Source organism: Zootoca vivipara, chromosome 11, assembly GCF_965207765.1.
Source record: "Zootoca vivipara chromosome 11, rZooViv2.hap1.1, whole genome shotgun sequence".
In the NCBI taxonomy this organism is placed as follows: Eukaryota; Metazoa; Chordata; class Lepidosauria; order Squamata; family Lacertidae; genus Zootoca; species Zootoca vivipara.
The window spans coordinates 45,313,550-45,331,159 of record NC_142594.1 but is presented as its reverse complement, the minus strand read 5'-3'; the positions used below and the strand labels follow the sequence as shown (position 1 = coordinate 45,331,159).

The 17,610-nt window shown below is 43.1% G+C and overlaps 1 protein-coding gene across 5 annotated transcripts in view; it reads right to left on the bottom strand.

The window, feature by feature from the left end:
• Nucleotides 1-11,217: 11,217 nt before the first annotated feature.
• Nucleotides 11,218-17,610, bottom strand: part of DIP2C (DIP2 acetate--CoA ligase C (putative)) — a 306,453-nt gene continuing 300,060 nt past the window's right edge. For all 5 annotated transcript variants that reach the window (XM_035128997.3, XM_035129000.3, XM_035129001.3 and 2 more), the window contains 2 exons: nt 16,370-16,493; nt 11,218-15,104 (listed from right to left, as the gene is read on the bottom strand). In XM_035128997.3, the coding sequence (XP_034984888.1) occupies nt 14,852-15,104; nt 16,370-16,493 (377 nt within the window). In that variant the 3' untranslated portion in view covers nt 11,218-14,851. The remainder of the gene's footprint in view (nt 15,105-16,369; nt 16,494-17,610) is intronic.

The window sequence follows — 17,610 nt, the reverse complement described above, 5'->3', positions numbered from 1 at the left end:
TTACATCATTCATTCTGGAGGGGGGGAATGTATCCAGGCATAAACATTAGCCTATGGATTTCTGCAGTGCTAATCCCTGTCCGCTATCGCTCCTCTTTTTTGACAGTGCATAATTTGTCACCCTACCACCCACGAAGGGCACAGGTGGGGAGAAGTGGCTCTATGGGATTTGTTGTATAGTTTTAACTTTGTCAATCACTCTGATATCTGCTATGAATAGGGGTTTCCATTTTTATTTTTTAAAAGGTGCAGAGATCACACACATGCCAGTTAATTTGCGCAGGCAGCCATAAAATGTTTTTTCCTGCGTTCGTGAGGCATCTGTCTGTTAACCTCAGGCTGTGAATTAACCTTTGCTGTGAATTTTTTTTTTGGCACCTACCAAAAACTTATTTGTTTTGCCAAGACCTACCCAGACATGTTATTTTATTTATGTTTACCTTGTTATTAAACTAAGTCGATTTTATCTATATTTTGATAATTTTCTTGGGTTGCATTCAACTAAATTTTACTCGGAGCAGACTCACTGGAATTAATTAAGTTACGCCATTGGCAGTAATTTCAGTGAGTCTGAGTAAAAGGTTGACTACAACCCAAGAAAATTACATCTACTTGTTATTATAGTTTGTTGGCTATAAAAAAGTATTTATAAAAAAAGTTTTATACTATTTTCATGCAAACTGTTTAGAGGTTGTTATCATTCAGATATAAAAGATACTTGATTCAGCAGTCAAGTACAGTAGTACCTCGACTTACGAATGACTCAACTTACAAATGTTTCGACTTACGAACGGAGCTCCGTCCGCCATCTTGGATGCGGTTTAGATAGGATTTTTTTGACTTACGAATTTTTAGATAGGGTTGCTTCGACTTACGGTTTTTTTCTCCCAATGCATTCCTATGGGATTCGACTTACGAATTTTTTCGACTTACGAATGTGCGTTCGGAACGCATTAAATTCGTAAGTCTAGGTACCACTGTATATGTGGAGATATATTGGGTCCATGTGTAAACATGCTCTTACAGGGTTGGAAGGAAAATACGAGTTTATTCTTTTACATATATTTACACACTTGTTGGTCTAACGTGAGCCAGCTTCTGCAATTAAGCAGGAAATTGCATAAATTAAAGCGAAATAAATGTTTGGGCTGGAGCAATACGCCCCACAGATGTGGCCTAAAAATAGCTACAAATTCCCTAGACAGAAGGCGCCGTTTTGTCACATTGCCTGAATGCGGTTTCCAGGGCCGGCACAGGACATTTTGGCACCTGAGGCAAACCACAAAATGGTGCCACACTCCCTGGCAGAGAAGAAGGGGTGAGTGACGATCTACATTAGGAACAAGGGAGGAGGAATTAAGAGCTACATCAGGATCTGCTGCCCCTCTGGATCCTGTCAACTGAAGATGTCACCTCACCTCATGTCTCATGGGTGGGCCGGCCCTGGCGGTTTCTGAACAAACACTTCACCAATAGAGAGCAAGACACCCTGACTCTCTACTAAATTAAGTTCTGCTCCATACAACGTAGTGCAGGAAAGGTATGCTGGTCCCCTACAGAGTTGGACTCCAACCCCCATCAGCCCTAGTCATGTAGTCCATAACATACAGCAGGTACCACATTGGTGATGATGACTGTTTTTCCATTTCTTAACTGCCCTTCACCATAAGATGTCAGGGCTAGTTTATAGCAATACAGTACCAAGAACAGTTGAAAACAACTTACGTGGATGACTTAGAACGTTCACACATTCACAAAGTGCACCGCTCGTGACGTAAACCTATATTGAAGCATAGTGATAGTTATTATTTTTTATGATAAAATGGGTCAATCAACTAGATTGGTTAAAAAGACAAACACGATTTGATTTTTGGAAAAACAAATTGTAGGCAGTCCTAGCTTGCTGGACTTCATACATCCAATAATATTCAGATCTCTGTAAGTGCTTTAAAAAATAACAACAGGGTCATCCTCAGGTTCCAGAAACATTTCGATCGCAACAATAAGACCCATGCACTTGTTCTGGCACTTGAAGACAACCCGACAGGAGCCTTCGCCAATCTCGCTGAACTCTCTTGCAGAGCGTAACTGAAACATGCTCAACTTCCCAGTGACTAGGGTGGGAAGAATTGGAAGAGATGCACCCAAGGAGCTTGAAAAACGGAAACTGGAATCATAAAACCCTTGTTCCTTCTCAGCCACAAAGTAACTGTGGGGCAACCTCTTCATATATCACTTCTTGAGTGCAAGTTTTTTCTTTTTGTGAATGGACCATCTACGATGGAACTTTCTGTTCCATCTCACCCACCAAGGGTGAGGACCATCTTCCACAGCATCCAGGGGAGACAATTTCCTACACCCTTTGTAGCCTGTGCGCATGAATTGAACCTTGCAGGAGAGAGGACTGTAGGACACCAACTGCTCTGAAATAATTGCTCCAAAGAACAGGCCTGCTATTTCCAGAGTAAGTACAAGACTTCTTCTGGCAGGGCGTATGGAAGAATTCTCACAAAAACAGCCAACAACAACACATAATAGGAGCGCAAGCGAAATTGGCAGTTCCAGTCATGGAGATAATCAGGCATGAAACAGAAGCATGATAACATTTATTGCATCTGTGTCTGCAAACACAAAGGTTATACCCTACCCATTCTTCTTCTTTTAAAACAGCATAATTCGTAATCGGTTATTTTCAGGATCATTGACCTTTGCTTTCACATTATGTGGGGGCAGGGGAGCACCTCGTTCAGATGCCTAAAATTATTAGCATTAACGTTTGTCATCCAATAACAGATATTTATAGACTTGCTTTTGATAATGCCCTACACCCCCTCACTACTGAAAACAGAAAGTTTCCAAAGGGAACACATACAAAAACATATACCACCTATTTTGAGCACGCGGTTACATTTTCTAGTGTAAGGCTGCCTGCCATCTTTGGCTCCTGGCTTTCTCAGACATCACCCTTTGAAAACTAGCACTGCGAGCCAGCTAAATAAATTCTATTCAGTAAATTATGTGAGGTTTAGTCAATGGATCTATTGATTTGCCTTGCGCTTGGGTAAAAACAGCGGTTCTGAAGCAACAGGCACATTTTCTCTCCCCCCCCTTTTAAAACATGATATTCTGCACATGTGTCCTAGCAGACAACACCCAAGAAAAGGCAAAATAACCCTTTCCATCTGCAGTTTTTTTATATGGATTAGAAACACCAGCAACACTGAATTAGAAATTGGGAGATTTGGGTTTAAATGCCCACTCGACCATAAAGCTCACTGGGAGAGCTTACCCAGTCACCAATTCTCTCAGAGAATATAAATATAAAAAGAGGACAGGGTATGTACACTGCCTTAAGTTCCTTGGAGGAACGTTGGGATATAAATGCCATAATTAAAAATCTAATTAGAATCGTAGGATGGCAGAGTTGGAAGGAACCCTGAGAGTCATCTAGTCCAACCTCTTGCAATGCAGGAATCTCAACTAGATCATACATGACCATCCAACCTCTGCTTAAAAACCTCCAAGGAAAGAGGGTCCACTGACCCTCATTCCCCCGACGTGCCCATAGACAGCCTAGAAAAACACACTGACCCTGGAGCTCTTTAGAGCAGGTTAATGCATCCCTCTCCAAATGTTGCAGAACTTCAACTTCCATCATCCCTGGCCATTGGGAATGAAGACCAAGGCTGATGGGAGTCCCAACAAGATCTGCAGAGCTACAGGTTTGCCCGCACCTGTATTAGTGTCAAGGGAAGATTGAGGAGGAGGAGGCAGCTGAATGAGAAAAATGGAAATTGGAAAATCTAGCTCCCCCACCAGAATGGAAAGAAGCCTGGAACCTCATGTGCAAAGAGGCCCATGCAAGTCAACAGAGTTTAGGAAGGGGTGATTACTCCACCAGGGAATCTCCGTCCCAACAATTATTCCAACTGTAGGATTGCTCAACCCCCTTTACTGTAACATGACAACAATTTCATCCCGTTGCCCAGTCATTATCCATTGTGTGGACTCCACACTTGCAGTTAGCTTAGTACGGCGATAGCTCCATATTTTCCAGACATTAGCTTCATCTGCCTATTGTCACACGAATTTTCAATCAGGACTATCATGGAAATCAGTTTCCATTTCCTTTTTTTTTTTAGAAGCAAACTGCAAGGTTCCCCCCCCCTTAGTTTCACTCATCCCTGCTGAGACCTGACTGACAGTGCTGCGAGATCAAGGCTTTGTAATCAAATACTGAAATGAAACTCTTCTGATGGGTTGTGGGGAAGAGATGTTCTGCTGCTTTTCCTTTGTGGTGAGTTTGGGTTGAGAAATGCCCCATTAAGGGCTCTTTAAAATGCCCAGGGTTCCCTAACCCTAATCAATCTAGCATACATGGCTAGAAAAAATTAGACTAATTCACAGAGCATCAGAGAAGCCGCTGCTGTTAGCTAAGTGAACCCTCCAAGGCAGTGTTACCTCTAAATAACAGCTGCTGTGCAGATGCAACTAGGGAATGCTGGTGCCTATGGAAAAACAGATTGTTGGCCTATATAGACTTTCCTTCTGGTGCTGCAGGCCTTTTCGGATATACTTAATCCACAGGTGGCCCTGGAGGAGAGACAGACTTGACTGGAGAAGGGATCAGATCGGTTAAGGCAGCATTAAGAATAGGTGAATTTGTCAATTTCGGTTACTCTCAGTTTCTAATTTTCCCATTTTAAGTTCCATATTTCCATATTAGTTTTAAAAAAGCAGGTCTCCATGAAAGTTCAGCAGCATATTGGTGTGGATTTCTCCTAATCAACACATTTTTGCAAAGCAATCTTGTCCCCTTTGCTGTATATAAATGGTTACACATTTTTGTAAATTGTTTTCACCCATATATACATTTTATGCTCATTTTCCTCTCGCATATGCATTTATTACTTGAATGGAAAAACCGCATTGCAAGATTTGGATAATTTGTGTTTCAGTTTATGTACTATTCTGGAGAGTGCAGGATAGGTAGGTTGCACATGAATAAAAACAGAATCAAATCTCTCCCCCACCCTTGTACAGCATCTAATGCCTACTGTCCTGTTCTTGCTTGATAAGACTCAGGCAGGGCAAGTTGGTATCATGGCTCAGTCAGTTATTACTGTCTTTGGTTGGGAGTTTATTGCCTTTTTAAAAGGTTGCGCCCATGTGTCCTGCTTTGCAGAGGACCCTAACCGTCCAGTGGAATTTCTATTTGGTCCAAGTCCAGTTTAAAGATAAAAAGAACTTGTAGCAAGGGAGATCAGGGCCCTTTAAAGTGCCCATTAAACCTTAGCCCATGGGTAGGCAAACCAAAGCCCGGGGGCCAGATTCGGCCCAATCGCCTTCTAAATCTGGCCCGCGGACGGTCCAGGAATCAGCACGTTTTTACAGAGTAGAATGTGCATCTCTGGGTTCTTTATGGGGCCTGCCTGGTGTTTTTACATGAGTACAATGTGTGCTTTTCTTTAAAATACATCTATGGGTTATTTGTAGGGCATAGGAATTTGTTCATCCCCCCCCCCAAAAAAATATAGTCTAGCCCCCCACAAGGTCTGAGGGATAGTGGACCAGCCCCCTGCTGAAAAAGTTTGCTGACCCCTGCCTTAGCCCCTGGACAGCACAGAGGTCACCTGGCTGCAGTCTTCCACTCGGGATGCAGTGTAGTGTATTTCTACTTAGTTTAGTAATGCAATAAGTGTGCATGCACACGAAAGCTCGTACCTATGACAAACTTAGTTGGTCTCTAAGGTGCTACTGGAAGGATTTTTTTATTTAGTTTAGTAATAATTTCCAAAGTTGCATCTATATGCATATATTAGTGTTATGAAAATCGGTGTCCTTTTCGGCTATGCTTTCCTCCCTGTTGGCAATGTGGCAAGTGGCCGCTGTAATGAGACCCCCCCCCCCATTGTAGTTTTCCATGGTCTCTCTTGGGCCAAGAGCCCATCCATTCGTGGACGAGTCATGCAGTGGCCAAATGGACTGTACCACTTTGGGCTATACTAGGGTGGCCACAAAAGAGGAAAAGCAACAGCTGCCAATCTGCATAATATTTGCATGCAGCAATTTATATGGATACATGCAAAAGACTATTCTCACCCGGGTGGTGCTGTGGGTTAAACCACAGAGCCTAGGGCATGCTGATCAGAAGGTTGGTGGTTCAAATCCCAGCAACGGGGTGAGCTCCCGTTGCTCGGTCCCAGCTCCTGCCAACCTAGCAGTTCGAAAGCACGTAAAAGTGCAAGTAGATGATTAGGTACCGCTACAGCGGGAAGGTAAACAGCGTTTCCGTGTGCTGCTCTGGTTCGCCAGAAGCGGCTTTGTCATGCTGGCCACATGACCTGGAAGCTATACGCCGGCTCCCTCGGCTAATAATGCGAGATGAGCGCCACAACCCCAGAGTCGGTCACGACTGGACCTAATGGTCAGGGGTCCCTTTACTTTTACCTATCTCACTCTAGTGAGGAAGAATATGAGTAGGCAGTTTTACTTGATTTTTTAAAGCCAGTGAAAATGAGGAAACGAATTGGAATGAAGGGATGGAAGCTTCAAGGAGCTGGGAAGGGGCTACAAAAAATAAGGCTGGGGGCCACTGGTTGCCCACTTAACATTCTCTCTCTCTCTCTCTCTCTCTCTCTCTCTCTCTCTCTCTCTCTGGGATTTTGAGCTTCCAGAGATCGTAATGTCTCAGCCTGTCTGGATAAAAACCTCAGTAAATGAGAAGGAGCGAATTGGACCAAAACCTCTAGCACGTCCAACATGTGTGCCCTGCTGAGCTACAGGCACCAAAATGGGGAAGGCTGGCTTCCATAATCTGTGTCCTCTTGTCTGCCTTTGGTGCCTGAGGGCACAACAGACCCCCTTTTCCCTTCGCAACCTTTGATGGCCAAGCAAGAGAAGAGCAAGAAAGGGCCCCTTTGAAAGGGAGTCACAAGGCGAGTCGAAATCCCCCGTGCTCATTTCAAAAGGAGGCTTCGTTGTCAAATTACATAAAGAGCTCGCTGTGAAGGGTTTTGCTCAGTAGGTCTCCTCTTAAATCACCAGGACAAACAATAATTGTTTGGGGAGCCCAAGGTGACTGAACAGGGCAGCAGCTACAGCCTGGGAGGGAGAAATGCCATAACTCTTTTGGAGAGCCACATTCATCTTTCTACCAATAGCTTTCTTCTTTCTTTCTAGAAGCATTTTGGAATAAAGCTCTTTCAAATTTAAGAAATCAGATTCTTCAGTGGCTGTCTATACTTCTCCCTAAACACGCCCCCTGGATAAAATATGTTTAGAAGCATGTACAATGAGATAAAGTATGTGTTTCAGTATCTGTTTTTCAATTCAGTACATATTTAACTAATTTTTGTACTGAAGTTTATTTAAAAATTGCGGATTGGCGCAGAAGTGGATTATGAAGAAACACATGGAGACTTGACACAAGCTGATCTATCCAACCCTTGCCCTGTACTAGCATCCTCTAGCCATAGCTGCCAAGTTTTCCCTTTTCTCGCGAGGAAGCCTATTCAGCATAAGGGAAAATCCCTTAAAAAAAGGGATAACTTGGCAGCTATGCCTCTAGCATTTCACTTTAATTATTTGCTATTCATGGAGTTTTAAAGGTTTTTCCTTTTTCCTATATTCCATCTTACACGCTTGCTTTGCTTACTAGTCTCACAAAATGTTCCTTAGCACTTTATTAGCACGTTGAACCCCCAACTTCTTGCTTCAAACATTCACAACACCACACTTTAAGAAGCCGGCCACCCCCAGTCTGTAAGATCACAAATAATATAACCCAGTTTCCCCTATTTTAAGACGTAGTCATAAAATAAGCCATAGCAGGATTTTTAAGCATTCAAGGAATATAAGCCATACCCCGAAAATAAGACATAGTGATAGGCGTAGCAGCAATGCCGGCTGTGGCAGGAGGAGGAGGAGGGGAAAAATAAGACATCCCCTGAAAACAAGCCATAGTGTTGTTGTTTTTTGAGGAAAAATAAATATAAGACGGTGTCTTATTTTCGGAGAAACACAGCAACCACGTGCAAAACATCCTTGAATGATATCGCATTTGTCAGTACATTTAAAAAGCTTGTCCCATGACCGGGGTGGGAGGGTGGGGAGGGGGGATGTCCCTCTTTCCTGTATTTCTTTATTGCAGTTCATAGCAGCCTTAAGTTCATCGTGCTGCACCTTATTCACAAAATTGTATCTGGTCACCAATCTTACAGGTGCGGACGAAGGATGCAGTGGATGCTTGCGACCACTGGAGGGCAATCTCGTGTTTGCTAAGCTGACCATCACGTGGTCCTTGGCTTAAATGAAACTATTCTCTCTGTTCAGGGCCAATTCTAATTTATGTGTCCCTCTGGAAACTGTCAAAAACAAGGCTTGAGGTAGGAGCACCACATGCGGGCAGCTAACAGCTGTTGTGTGGTCTCTACCAACTTGGTGGAGAGACTCCACACCAGAGTTGCATATCGCCTTGGGTCAGCATAGAGGTGCCCTTGCAATAAAGGGGGAATGGAGGCCGTATGATATACAAATCCCAGATACAAATGCCATGTCCTTTGGCATATTTAAAGCACAAGGAAACAGCTAGGAAAACATACACCAGGGCCAGCCCAAGACATTTTGGCACCTGAGAACCACAAAATTGCTCCCCACCTTGGAAGATGGAAGAAACAAGAGGGGGGGGTCAAATCAACCTTACCTGATGGGTGAAATCAAAAGCTGTTGCAGGTGGAAGGGAAGGGGCCTGTTCTGAACCACACTGGTCAGGTGCAGAGCCCAGGAGACCCCACAGGGCAGCCCCCACAATTTACCCGCTAGGGTGGGAGGAGACTAGCTGCCCTTCCTATTTGCTGAGAGGCCACTGTAGGGACAGCATGGTGGGGTGCCGAGGAGGCAGATCCTGCCTCTGAGGAGCATGCATGCAGTGGCAGCAGCAGGGGCCAATTCATTCCTTGGAGGACGGATCCGCTGCCCCTGTGGATGCCGCCACCCGAGGCAGTTGCCTCATGGGTGGGCCGGCGCTGCCCTTAGCAGAGCTAGTTCAGACATCTGTTGCTTCCAGCTAAGCCTTGAGAGTATATTTCAAGTACTCTCTGGGAGAAATGTAATGTTCTTCCCTGTTTACCCACTTCCATTGCAAATGCAAAATAAATGGAAGATCCTTTTTAATGTAACATCTGCCCTGGCTGATACTTGCTGGATTCAGTACCGGTCTGAATGGTTTGAATTGGATGTGCATCCAAACGACATCACAGTCAATCTGTACTACATTGCTTTGAATTGGATACACAATCTAACGTGCCCACCCCTATCTATATTCTTGTACAACTATTAAATAACGCTAATTAACTTATGCCGAATTAAAGCTCTTGAGAGTCCCATGGACTGCTAGAAGATCAAACCTATCCATTCTGAAGGAAATCAGCCCTGAGTACTCACTGGAAGGACAGATCCTGAAGCTGAGGCTCCAATACTTTGGCCACCTCATGAGAAGAGAAGAATCCTTGGAAAAGACCCTGATGTTGGGAAAGATTGAAGGCACTAGGAGAAGGGGACATCAGAGGACGAGATGGTTGGACAGTGTTCTTGAAGCTACCAACATGAGTTTGACCAAACTGCGGGAGGCAGTGGAAGACAGGAGTGTCTGGCATGCTATGGTCCATGGGGTCACGAAGAGTCAGACACGACTAAATGACTAAACAACAATTAAAGCTGCGCCAGGGCCATGGTATAATGAAATTTAGATTACTGCCTTTGTAGGGTGGTGAGATACAAAAAGAGGTAGGGACTCCTGCACCTTTAATACTTGTGAAGGAGCTAAACTACATTTGTATACCAAGCTACACCCAATGAAATTCCCTCCATTTCCTTGGGACTATTGATCATGCTGCCATATTTTTCTTCTTCTTGGATATTTCTGTTGCTGTCGTTTCTGTAGCAGTTAATGATCCTCTCAATTTGTGCCCCACACATTCCTTCCAAAAAATTTAAGATTATAAATGAGGATATGTTTTTTTTATATGAAAAGAAGATGTAAAGTAGTCTTACCTCCAAATCCATATGCTTTGGAATTTCTGACTTCACATTAGTTTCATTTTGAGCGGTCTTTCATAAGCTGTCGACAGCCAAAATATTACCACTGCATGTTCTTGAGCGAATGCTGCCTGATACAATTGCATGTTATCAATCAAATAGTATCAGAATTTTTAAGATTCCATTACATATCAGCCAACTAACACATATTAAATATTACTGCATTCCAGCCAAAATATGATATACCAATCATTTTCAAGTTATCCCCCAACATTACTAAGAGCACTCATCACTGCTGATTTTTATTTGCAATGGATAACCACCAAGGAATGTTGCTTCTTCAGCAAAGATCCCTTTCTCTTTAGAACTGAGAGGCACATTTTGAGAACGCTTGTGGGTGCCATCAAAAAATGGCTGCCATAAGGGGAGAAACCCATTCACAAAATGGCTGCCTTTGTGGCTGCGGCCAGTCACAAAACACCCATTGCGCAGGAGGCAAATTGGTCAGTCTGAGGCACAAATAACTAGGCCCAATAAACCAAGCATAAGTCAGAGGTGAGGTCTGAGCCCCAAAACACACTCCTTTAAACCCAGAGTTTTCTACACTCAACAGAACACCAATTTCACAGAAGTCAAAACATAAGTTTCACGGAAGGCAATTTTCTCTCTCTCTGAGTGCTAGCCAACTCACTCCCCAATTTTCCTTGCTTCTCCCCTCTGGTGAAACAATTGGTATGGGGAGCTGGGGGGGGCACATGCTGGCCCCCATTCCCAACATCCCATGTCCATGTCCATTTAACCCCTGTGTTGGATGGGAATGTGTCTGAAACCAGATTCTAAGCGTTTACACCTGTTCTACACATTAACACAGTCCTGGATCGAGAGGAGGCTTTGTGTTATACCTCCTTGATCACTGCAGGAAGGTCAGAATTGGAGATGCCAAAGAGAGGGACAAATTGCTTCAACAGAGTTATATAAGAGCGCCTGAATACGGCTTAAGTTAGCTCCAGATCCATGTTGAGTATTTTCTATTCTGTGGCATATGCAATGATCCCAAGTCAATAAAAAATAAAACCATTTTCTTTCACCAAAGTGTTAGGTGGGGCCCAAAGCTCTGGAAAATCTCCTTTAAAAACCTCAGCTTCCCCCCCCCCTTTATATATATAAAAAAACCTGATCTTTTCAGAGCAACAAAAATAAAAGCTTTTATTTGTTCATTTGAATATAAAACAGGCGTTATCACAGATGTACAAAGCGTACTGGTGGTTTAACATACAAGAAGGTTGCTGTTTGTTTGCACATAAAAATTTTCGTTTGAAACTGTGATTGGCTGAGTTACATGAATTTCTCTAACCAGTCACCACACTCTATGAAATAACGCTGCTAACATTCAACTGATAAAAGGGACAGTCTTCCCTTGGGTAAAGTGTCAAGCAGGATTAAATATATATAATAAACAAGCACCATGAGGAATCTGCTCCTGTTTGATTAGTTTTCGTGTTTAAATGTTCATTGTGGACCCTCTTTCTTCCTTTCTTTTTTATTTTAGTGCGCATGTGCATCAGGTTGACTACATGGTTTTTGTCTGACTTCAAAAGCACAAGGTCACAAGACAAACATTTTATACATTCTCATGAATGGTTTATCTACAGTACAGTTTCTAATACAGAACAATCCTTCTTTATTGCTGGATCTGATGGTACGTGTGTTTCTTTCCCCTTATCTTGCACGACAAAACTAGGAATTCAGTTCATCGTCATTTACTGTCCTAAGCTTGAGAATTTAAACAACCACAGATGGCAGGTTGCAGAAGAGATCAGTTATTAACTGTGTCGTACGACTGCATTGGAGTCCTTTGTCCCCTTCCCCAGGAGTGGAAAGTTGACTTGGTGAAGGTTAGAAGTGATGCTTTAATAAAATGACAGCTAAATTTGTGTTTTGCAGCACTGAGATCAGCAATAGCAAGGACATCATCACAAGTTAGTTCATACACTGTAATTATGCTCATAATCAGTCAACGGCTTGTCTGAACCTTACAGCAACTTGACATTTCAAACAGAAAAATATATATATTATTTTAGGGGACAAAAAAACCCCATACTTTGACAGAATGCTTCAGGGTTGGTCTTCGGAGCATGGGTAGAAATATTCACAGGGCAAAGAAAAAAAGAAAAAAAGGGGGGCAACTGAAAATTAACACACACACACCAAAAAAAAAGTTTTGCCATGGTGAGATGCTCTGTATTCTGCATGCAGACTAAAAACCATCCCTCATCTTTAAGGACCCTCCCACCCCTGCAAAAATAAAAAATGGGAAAAAAATGAATTTGGGGTCTTCTCTTCAGAACCAAATGAAATCTGCAAAGGTAGACAAAAAAAAATCCCTTATACATGTTATATAAAGGTCTTGTAGCTTCAGTCCTGCCTCCGTCTTAGTCATGCATATTCTGCCAGCAAGTTAACATTATTTCAAACCATTTAAAAAGCATTCTTGGACTGCTGCTGTTTAATGTTCACCCTCAAAAATCAGACACAGGTCAGCCAGGCTACGCTGGAACAAACCAAAATATGCACTTCAAAAAGAAGAAGAAGAAAGAAACAAAAAAACGGGGGGAGGAAAACAATTAAATAATTAAGAGATTGACAAGTCCATTTATCCAAAGACAGTGAAATTAGAAAGAAAATAAAAGGCAGCTGTGATCCATGCGTTCCTGTTCTTCCCCAATTGGCAGATTCCCTTTGGAACCGAGAGATGGGATTACCTGCAACACCAGTATCAGTTCCTCTGTTTGGCATAAGGACATGTTAGCAGATCCACCAGGCTGTGCCAAATAGTTTAGAGCGGCTTTTCAGCTACTCTCCAATAACAAACGCGTTATTAAGAGAAAGAGTATCGAAAAACAACAGCTTTCTACAAAGTGTGAAGTGGATGGATTGCCACCCTCCCCTCGCCCAACCTAGACAGAGGGCAGCAGGAAGGCAAACAGATGAACAAAAGCATAACTCTTGTGCAAAATGACCACCAAAAACAAAACAAAAACAAGAAGAAAATCGTCCTTACCAAAAAAAAATTAACAAAACTCCCACAAACTTAAAAAAGAAAGGACAATGACCAATATTGTGCAACAATGTTATGCAGCTAAGAAAAACAGTGATAATTCTTCAAACCTGCCTTTTCTAACGTCTAAGAAGTGTATGGACATACGTGCCTGCACAGATATTTGTCACCTCTGCGGCAAATAAGAGAATCCTTCGTAGTGCACTGTTGAAGAGTCTTTGGCCACCAGCAAATCCTACCACATTGCATGCACAGAGAGCAGGAGGTGGAATGGCTCTTGCGGGAACCCTGTCTTGGTCTCTGCCAACGTGCCGGCTGGACTCTTCCAAGGCTTCCTGGGTTGAAGCCGAGGCTCTTCCTCCCTCTCCAGCATTGCTCCTCCTCCTCCTCCTCCTCTTCTCCAGGCTCCTAGAGCACACAGGGGGCTGGAGAAGAGCCAGGGACTACGGAAGGGTGAGCGACAGAGTGCTGGAAGCAAATTAGGGGCCAAGGGCAGCAGAGTGGCAATTCAGTGGCCTTACGGAGAAGCAGGCTTGGAAGAGAGAGCAAGGTGCAGAAATTTATTCCAGCACGGCTACGGGAACCACTCTATGTCCTGCCCTCTGTGCAGGCGTGGCAAAGGATTGCGACCTTCAACGTTTAACTCTCTGCCTTTAAAGGTAGCAGAATGGTTTCGCTTGCTGGTATCTGGGAGATTCTGGGGTTTTTTTTAGACAGGGATACTTAGCAATCCAGGACCGGTTTTTCCTCGAAGTTTGTGAATAATGTTCGATTATCTACAGTGGGAAAAGAGACACCATGCAAGTGATGAGTACTGCATCCTTTTAAAACTTTAAAATCTTTTTTTGTCATTAGTGAATTTATATTTCATATATATATATTTGATGTGATACTATCCACTCAAGATAATACAACCCCTTTGTTTTTATATTAGCAAACATTACAAGAGCTTAATATTCTTGAATGTTTCTCTTTTATACTTCTAAAGAGATCAAAATAAATTAAAGGTTTTGTACATAATTACAGAAGTAGTTAACTTATTTTATCTTTTTAGTTTAGTACAAAGATATCTGCAAGCTCATTGCCGAAATACACCTTATTTATAAATTTCTGTTCATTCTAACACTAATAATCAAAGGCTCTTTTTGCCTTTGCATTTTCAGCATTTCTAGAAGAGAAAGCTGTTAAAACTCTAATTTGAGAAGGTGCTGTTTTGGGTATTTTCCTCGTACCACAATGTAGTTTCCTAAGACAATGGGATAGAAAATGGCTTAAAATTAGTAATGGATTCATATTGGAAAAGGTTTTTATGGACATTTAAAAACAAGCAAACCAAAACAATTCAGTCATAAAACGAGCTGTTTAAAAATATCCACTTGAAGGGCAGATTTTAAAAAAAAGAAGAAGAAAAATTAGCTACTTCAGTATAACATAAAATACAAAGCCATATTACTCAGAAAGCAGTATCATCCCAATAAGCAAAAAATAATCTTTTTTAAAAAGTCTAATAATGGGCTTTCCAACAAACTGAAGGCAGTACCCCAAAGTCCTTCTGTGCTAAAATGTAGTGGTAAAAGAAACACGTTTCACATTTTATGTCCTGCCAATAACGAGCGCGTCAAAAAGTCCTAATAGAAACAGTTCCGTTCTGAAGAGTGGCGCCGTATTCTTGTCAGCACATCGTTTAGTGGACGTCCAAAAAAATTTGTTTATACATCTAGAGTACAGTCCATGGAAGCCTTAATAGATACCAGACTACATGTTGTAGGCCACATAGATGGGATCTAGTTGGTCCGCCAAAAATCCATCTCGTAGGTGCATACGCTGTTTCTCTCCACGGGAGTTGATAGGAATTACACCAACGTCCACCACAACCACCACCCCTACAATCAGGTAATGCTCCTCCAGGACTACATTGGTGACCAAAGGAACCAGGTCTAAGGCTTCTTGCTCGGATCCATCCAGCTCAACAACAACGACCAACAAGTTTGTCCAGGTAAACACCGCACTGAAATGCAAGTAGGAAAATCACATCACCTTAAAACGTATCGTTCAGTGGTTCCACTGTCAATGCCCAACAATTCCTTTAATCCTTGGGACTGCCAATGCGGTTGGGTGCAAAGGTGCCGTTGGGGGCTTTTGAGGGCAAAGCACTTGAGCCCCCTTTTATCATGAGGTGGTGAGGGTGGTTATTTCCCCCCTACGCTTGAAAAATACAGACCAGGAGGAGGAGGTTGGGGGAGGAATGTCCCTTGCCTTTGGCCTCTTTCAGCAGTTTGTGCTTTCCAAGGCTCAGATTGGTAACTCGACTATTTAAACCAAGCATCCCCAAACTTCGGCCCTCCAGATGTTTTGGACTACAATTCCCATCTTCCCTGACCACTGGTCCTGTTAGCTAGGGATCATCATGGGAGTTGTAGGCCAAAACATCTGGAGGGCCGCAGTTTGGGGGTGCCTGATTTAAACAGAAAGTGGACCACGAGGGCAGGATCAGGGCCTTAGATTTGGGGCAGCCAACATGGTGCTCTCCAAACATTATTAGACTCTAACTCCCACCAGCCCCAGATAGCATGGCCAATGGTGAAGGATGATGTGACTTGCAGTCCAACAGCATCTGGAGGGCAGCCCATTGGCTACCCCTGCTTTAGATGAACTTTTGTGGCAGGCAAATGGTCCTGTGGAAGGGAGGTAGCAAACAAGATATTTGCTGTGCCTTCGACATTAAAGCTGAAATGTATGCAAAATAAGCACAGCGGCCGTTCAGAAAGCAGAGCTTGTGATAAAACAGGCAACAAGGACATAGAACCACCAACACTGCTTTGCAAACAGTCATTTTGTGTACATTTGATGTAATTATTCTCACAGTCAGAATTTCATTTTCCTCTGACCCCACTGCTTACGTTTGTTTCTCTACAACTATGTGTGTATATATACTTGACATCTGAGGAAAACACTTCATTTTTGTGATGAAGTGGACTCCAATCCACAAAAGCTGAGGCCATTATAAACCTGATTAATTGCCCAAAACCCTCTTTGGTGTTTTTTTTTTGCAGTAGAAAAGCCAGAATGTATTATGTTTGCCATTTGGTTCCCGATCTTAGAGCCACTGTATACATATTTTAAGCTTTTCCTCTTACTTACAAAGCACAGCCCCCAAACTATATCAAGATTCTTCTCGCAACTCCTAAACATGCAGATCAGGGATTTCCCTCTTCTTCCTGCTACCGAACATGCCAAAATGACGACGATTGGCCAAAACGACAACATACTTACCATTCTGTAATGCTCTTGTGTGCTCTAATTACAGACGTCTCGATATCTATGGGGTGATACCTCATTCCTCGCAGTTCCATGGCTTCATCTAGTGCACCTACCACATAAAGTGCATCATGTCGCTCTGGTTCAAGAGAGAAAGAGAGGGGAGAAATCATTTATATGAGGCGTTAAATCACCTGTGCAAGGCAAAGACAGCTGCATCAACACTATCTGGAAGATTTAGCTTTGTTTTTAAAGTCCATCGGTTTAATGGAGTTAAACCTTCCCAAGGGCCTCATTCCCAACTGGGCAACTTTCCAGGGGCTGGATGACAGTGGTAGGTGTGGACAGAGGAAAACGTGGGTGAAGCAACATATACAACTCTCTCCCTGGTACAGTAGGCTGCAGTCAAGAGATATCCACACACACGGCATGCTTCATCCCTCACCCAGGCAAACAGCAGGTATTACTCAAGGAGACACTGCAGCTAGGCAGGGTCACAGAAGGTGGGTGCAGAACAAGGCCAGGGAGAGTTGAAGGTGGGGAGAGAGGAAAGGATGGCTTGGGGAGAGTCCCCAAGCCTGAGGTTCCACCTCCCTGGGTTTAATACATTTCCATTCTGTTTTGGCTTCAAGACAGCTAAGCTGAAAAATAAAGCGTTGCTTTCTATGGGATTAACACATGCAGCTTCTACAGCTCAGTGGCAGAGCACATACTTTCATAGGAAGCCATTCATAAACACAACAATACTATTAATAATCATAATTTGTATGTGGTTCCATCTGCAGCATCTCCAGAAAGGACTGGGAACGACTTCCACCTGAAGCCCTGGAGAGCCACTGCCAACCAGTGTAGGCCAATGGCACAAAGGCAGCTTCCTATGCAAAACTTCTCATTGTAGGGAAGATTAGAAAAGGGTGTATGAAACAAGGGGACTTCCTTTTTGAAATGTTCTATGTTCTTAGCCTTCTCTATGCAGATCAAGGCAAATATCCCCCAAAGATGCAAAGGAGATGTTTGCAAAATGTCTCCTGTCGGCTTGTGGGCCTTTGGCTGTAATAAAGACAGCATCTCCTGCTCATGTTCCCAGCTCCTGCGGTGGAGTAGCCATGGTGGGAAATGCAAATCTAGCAAGGAAATGCTCAGTAAGTCAAGGGTCTCCTGCCCCCCAACCCCTTCCCCACTGAAATCAGGCTTGAAAGAAGCATTGTATTACAGACAATAGGATAGACTGCAATGTGAACTTGGTTGCAGTGTGA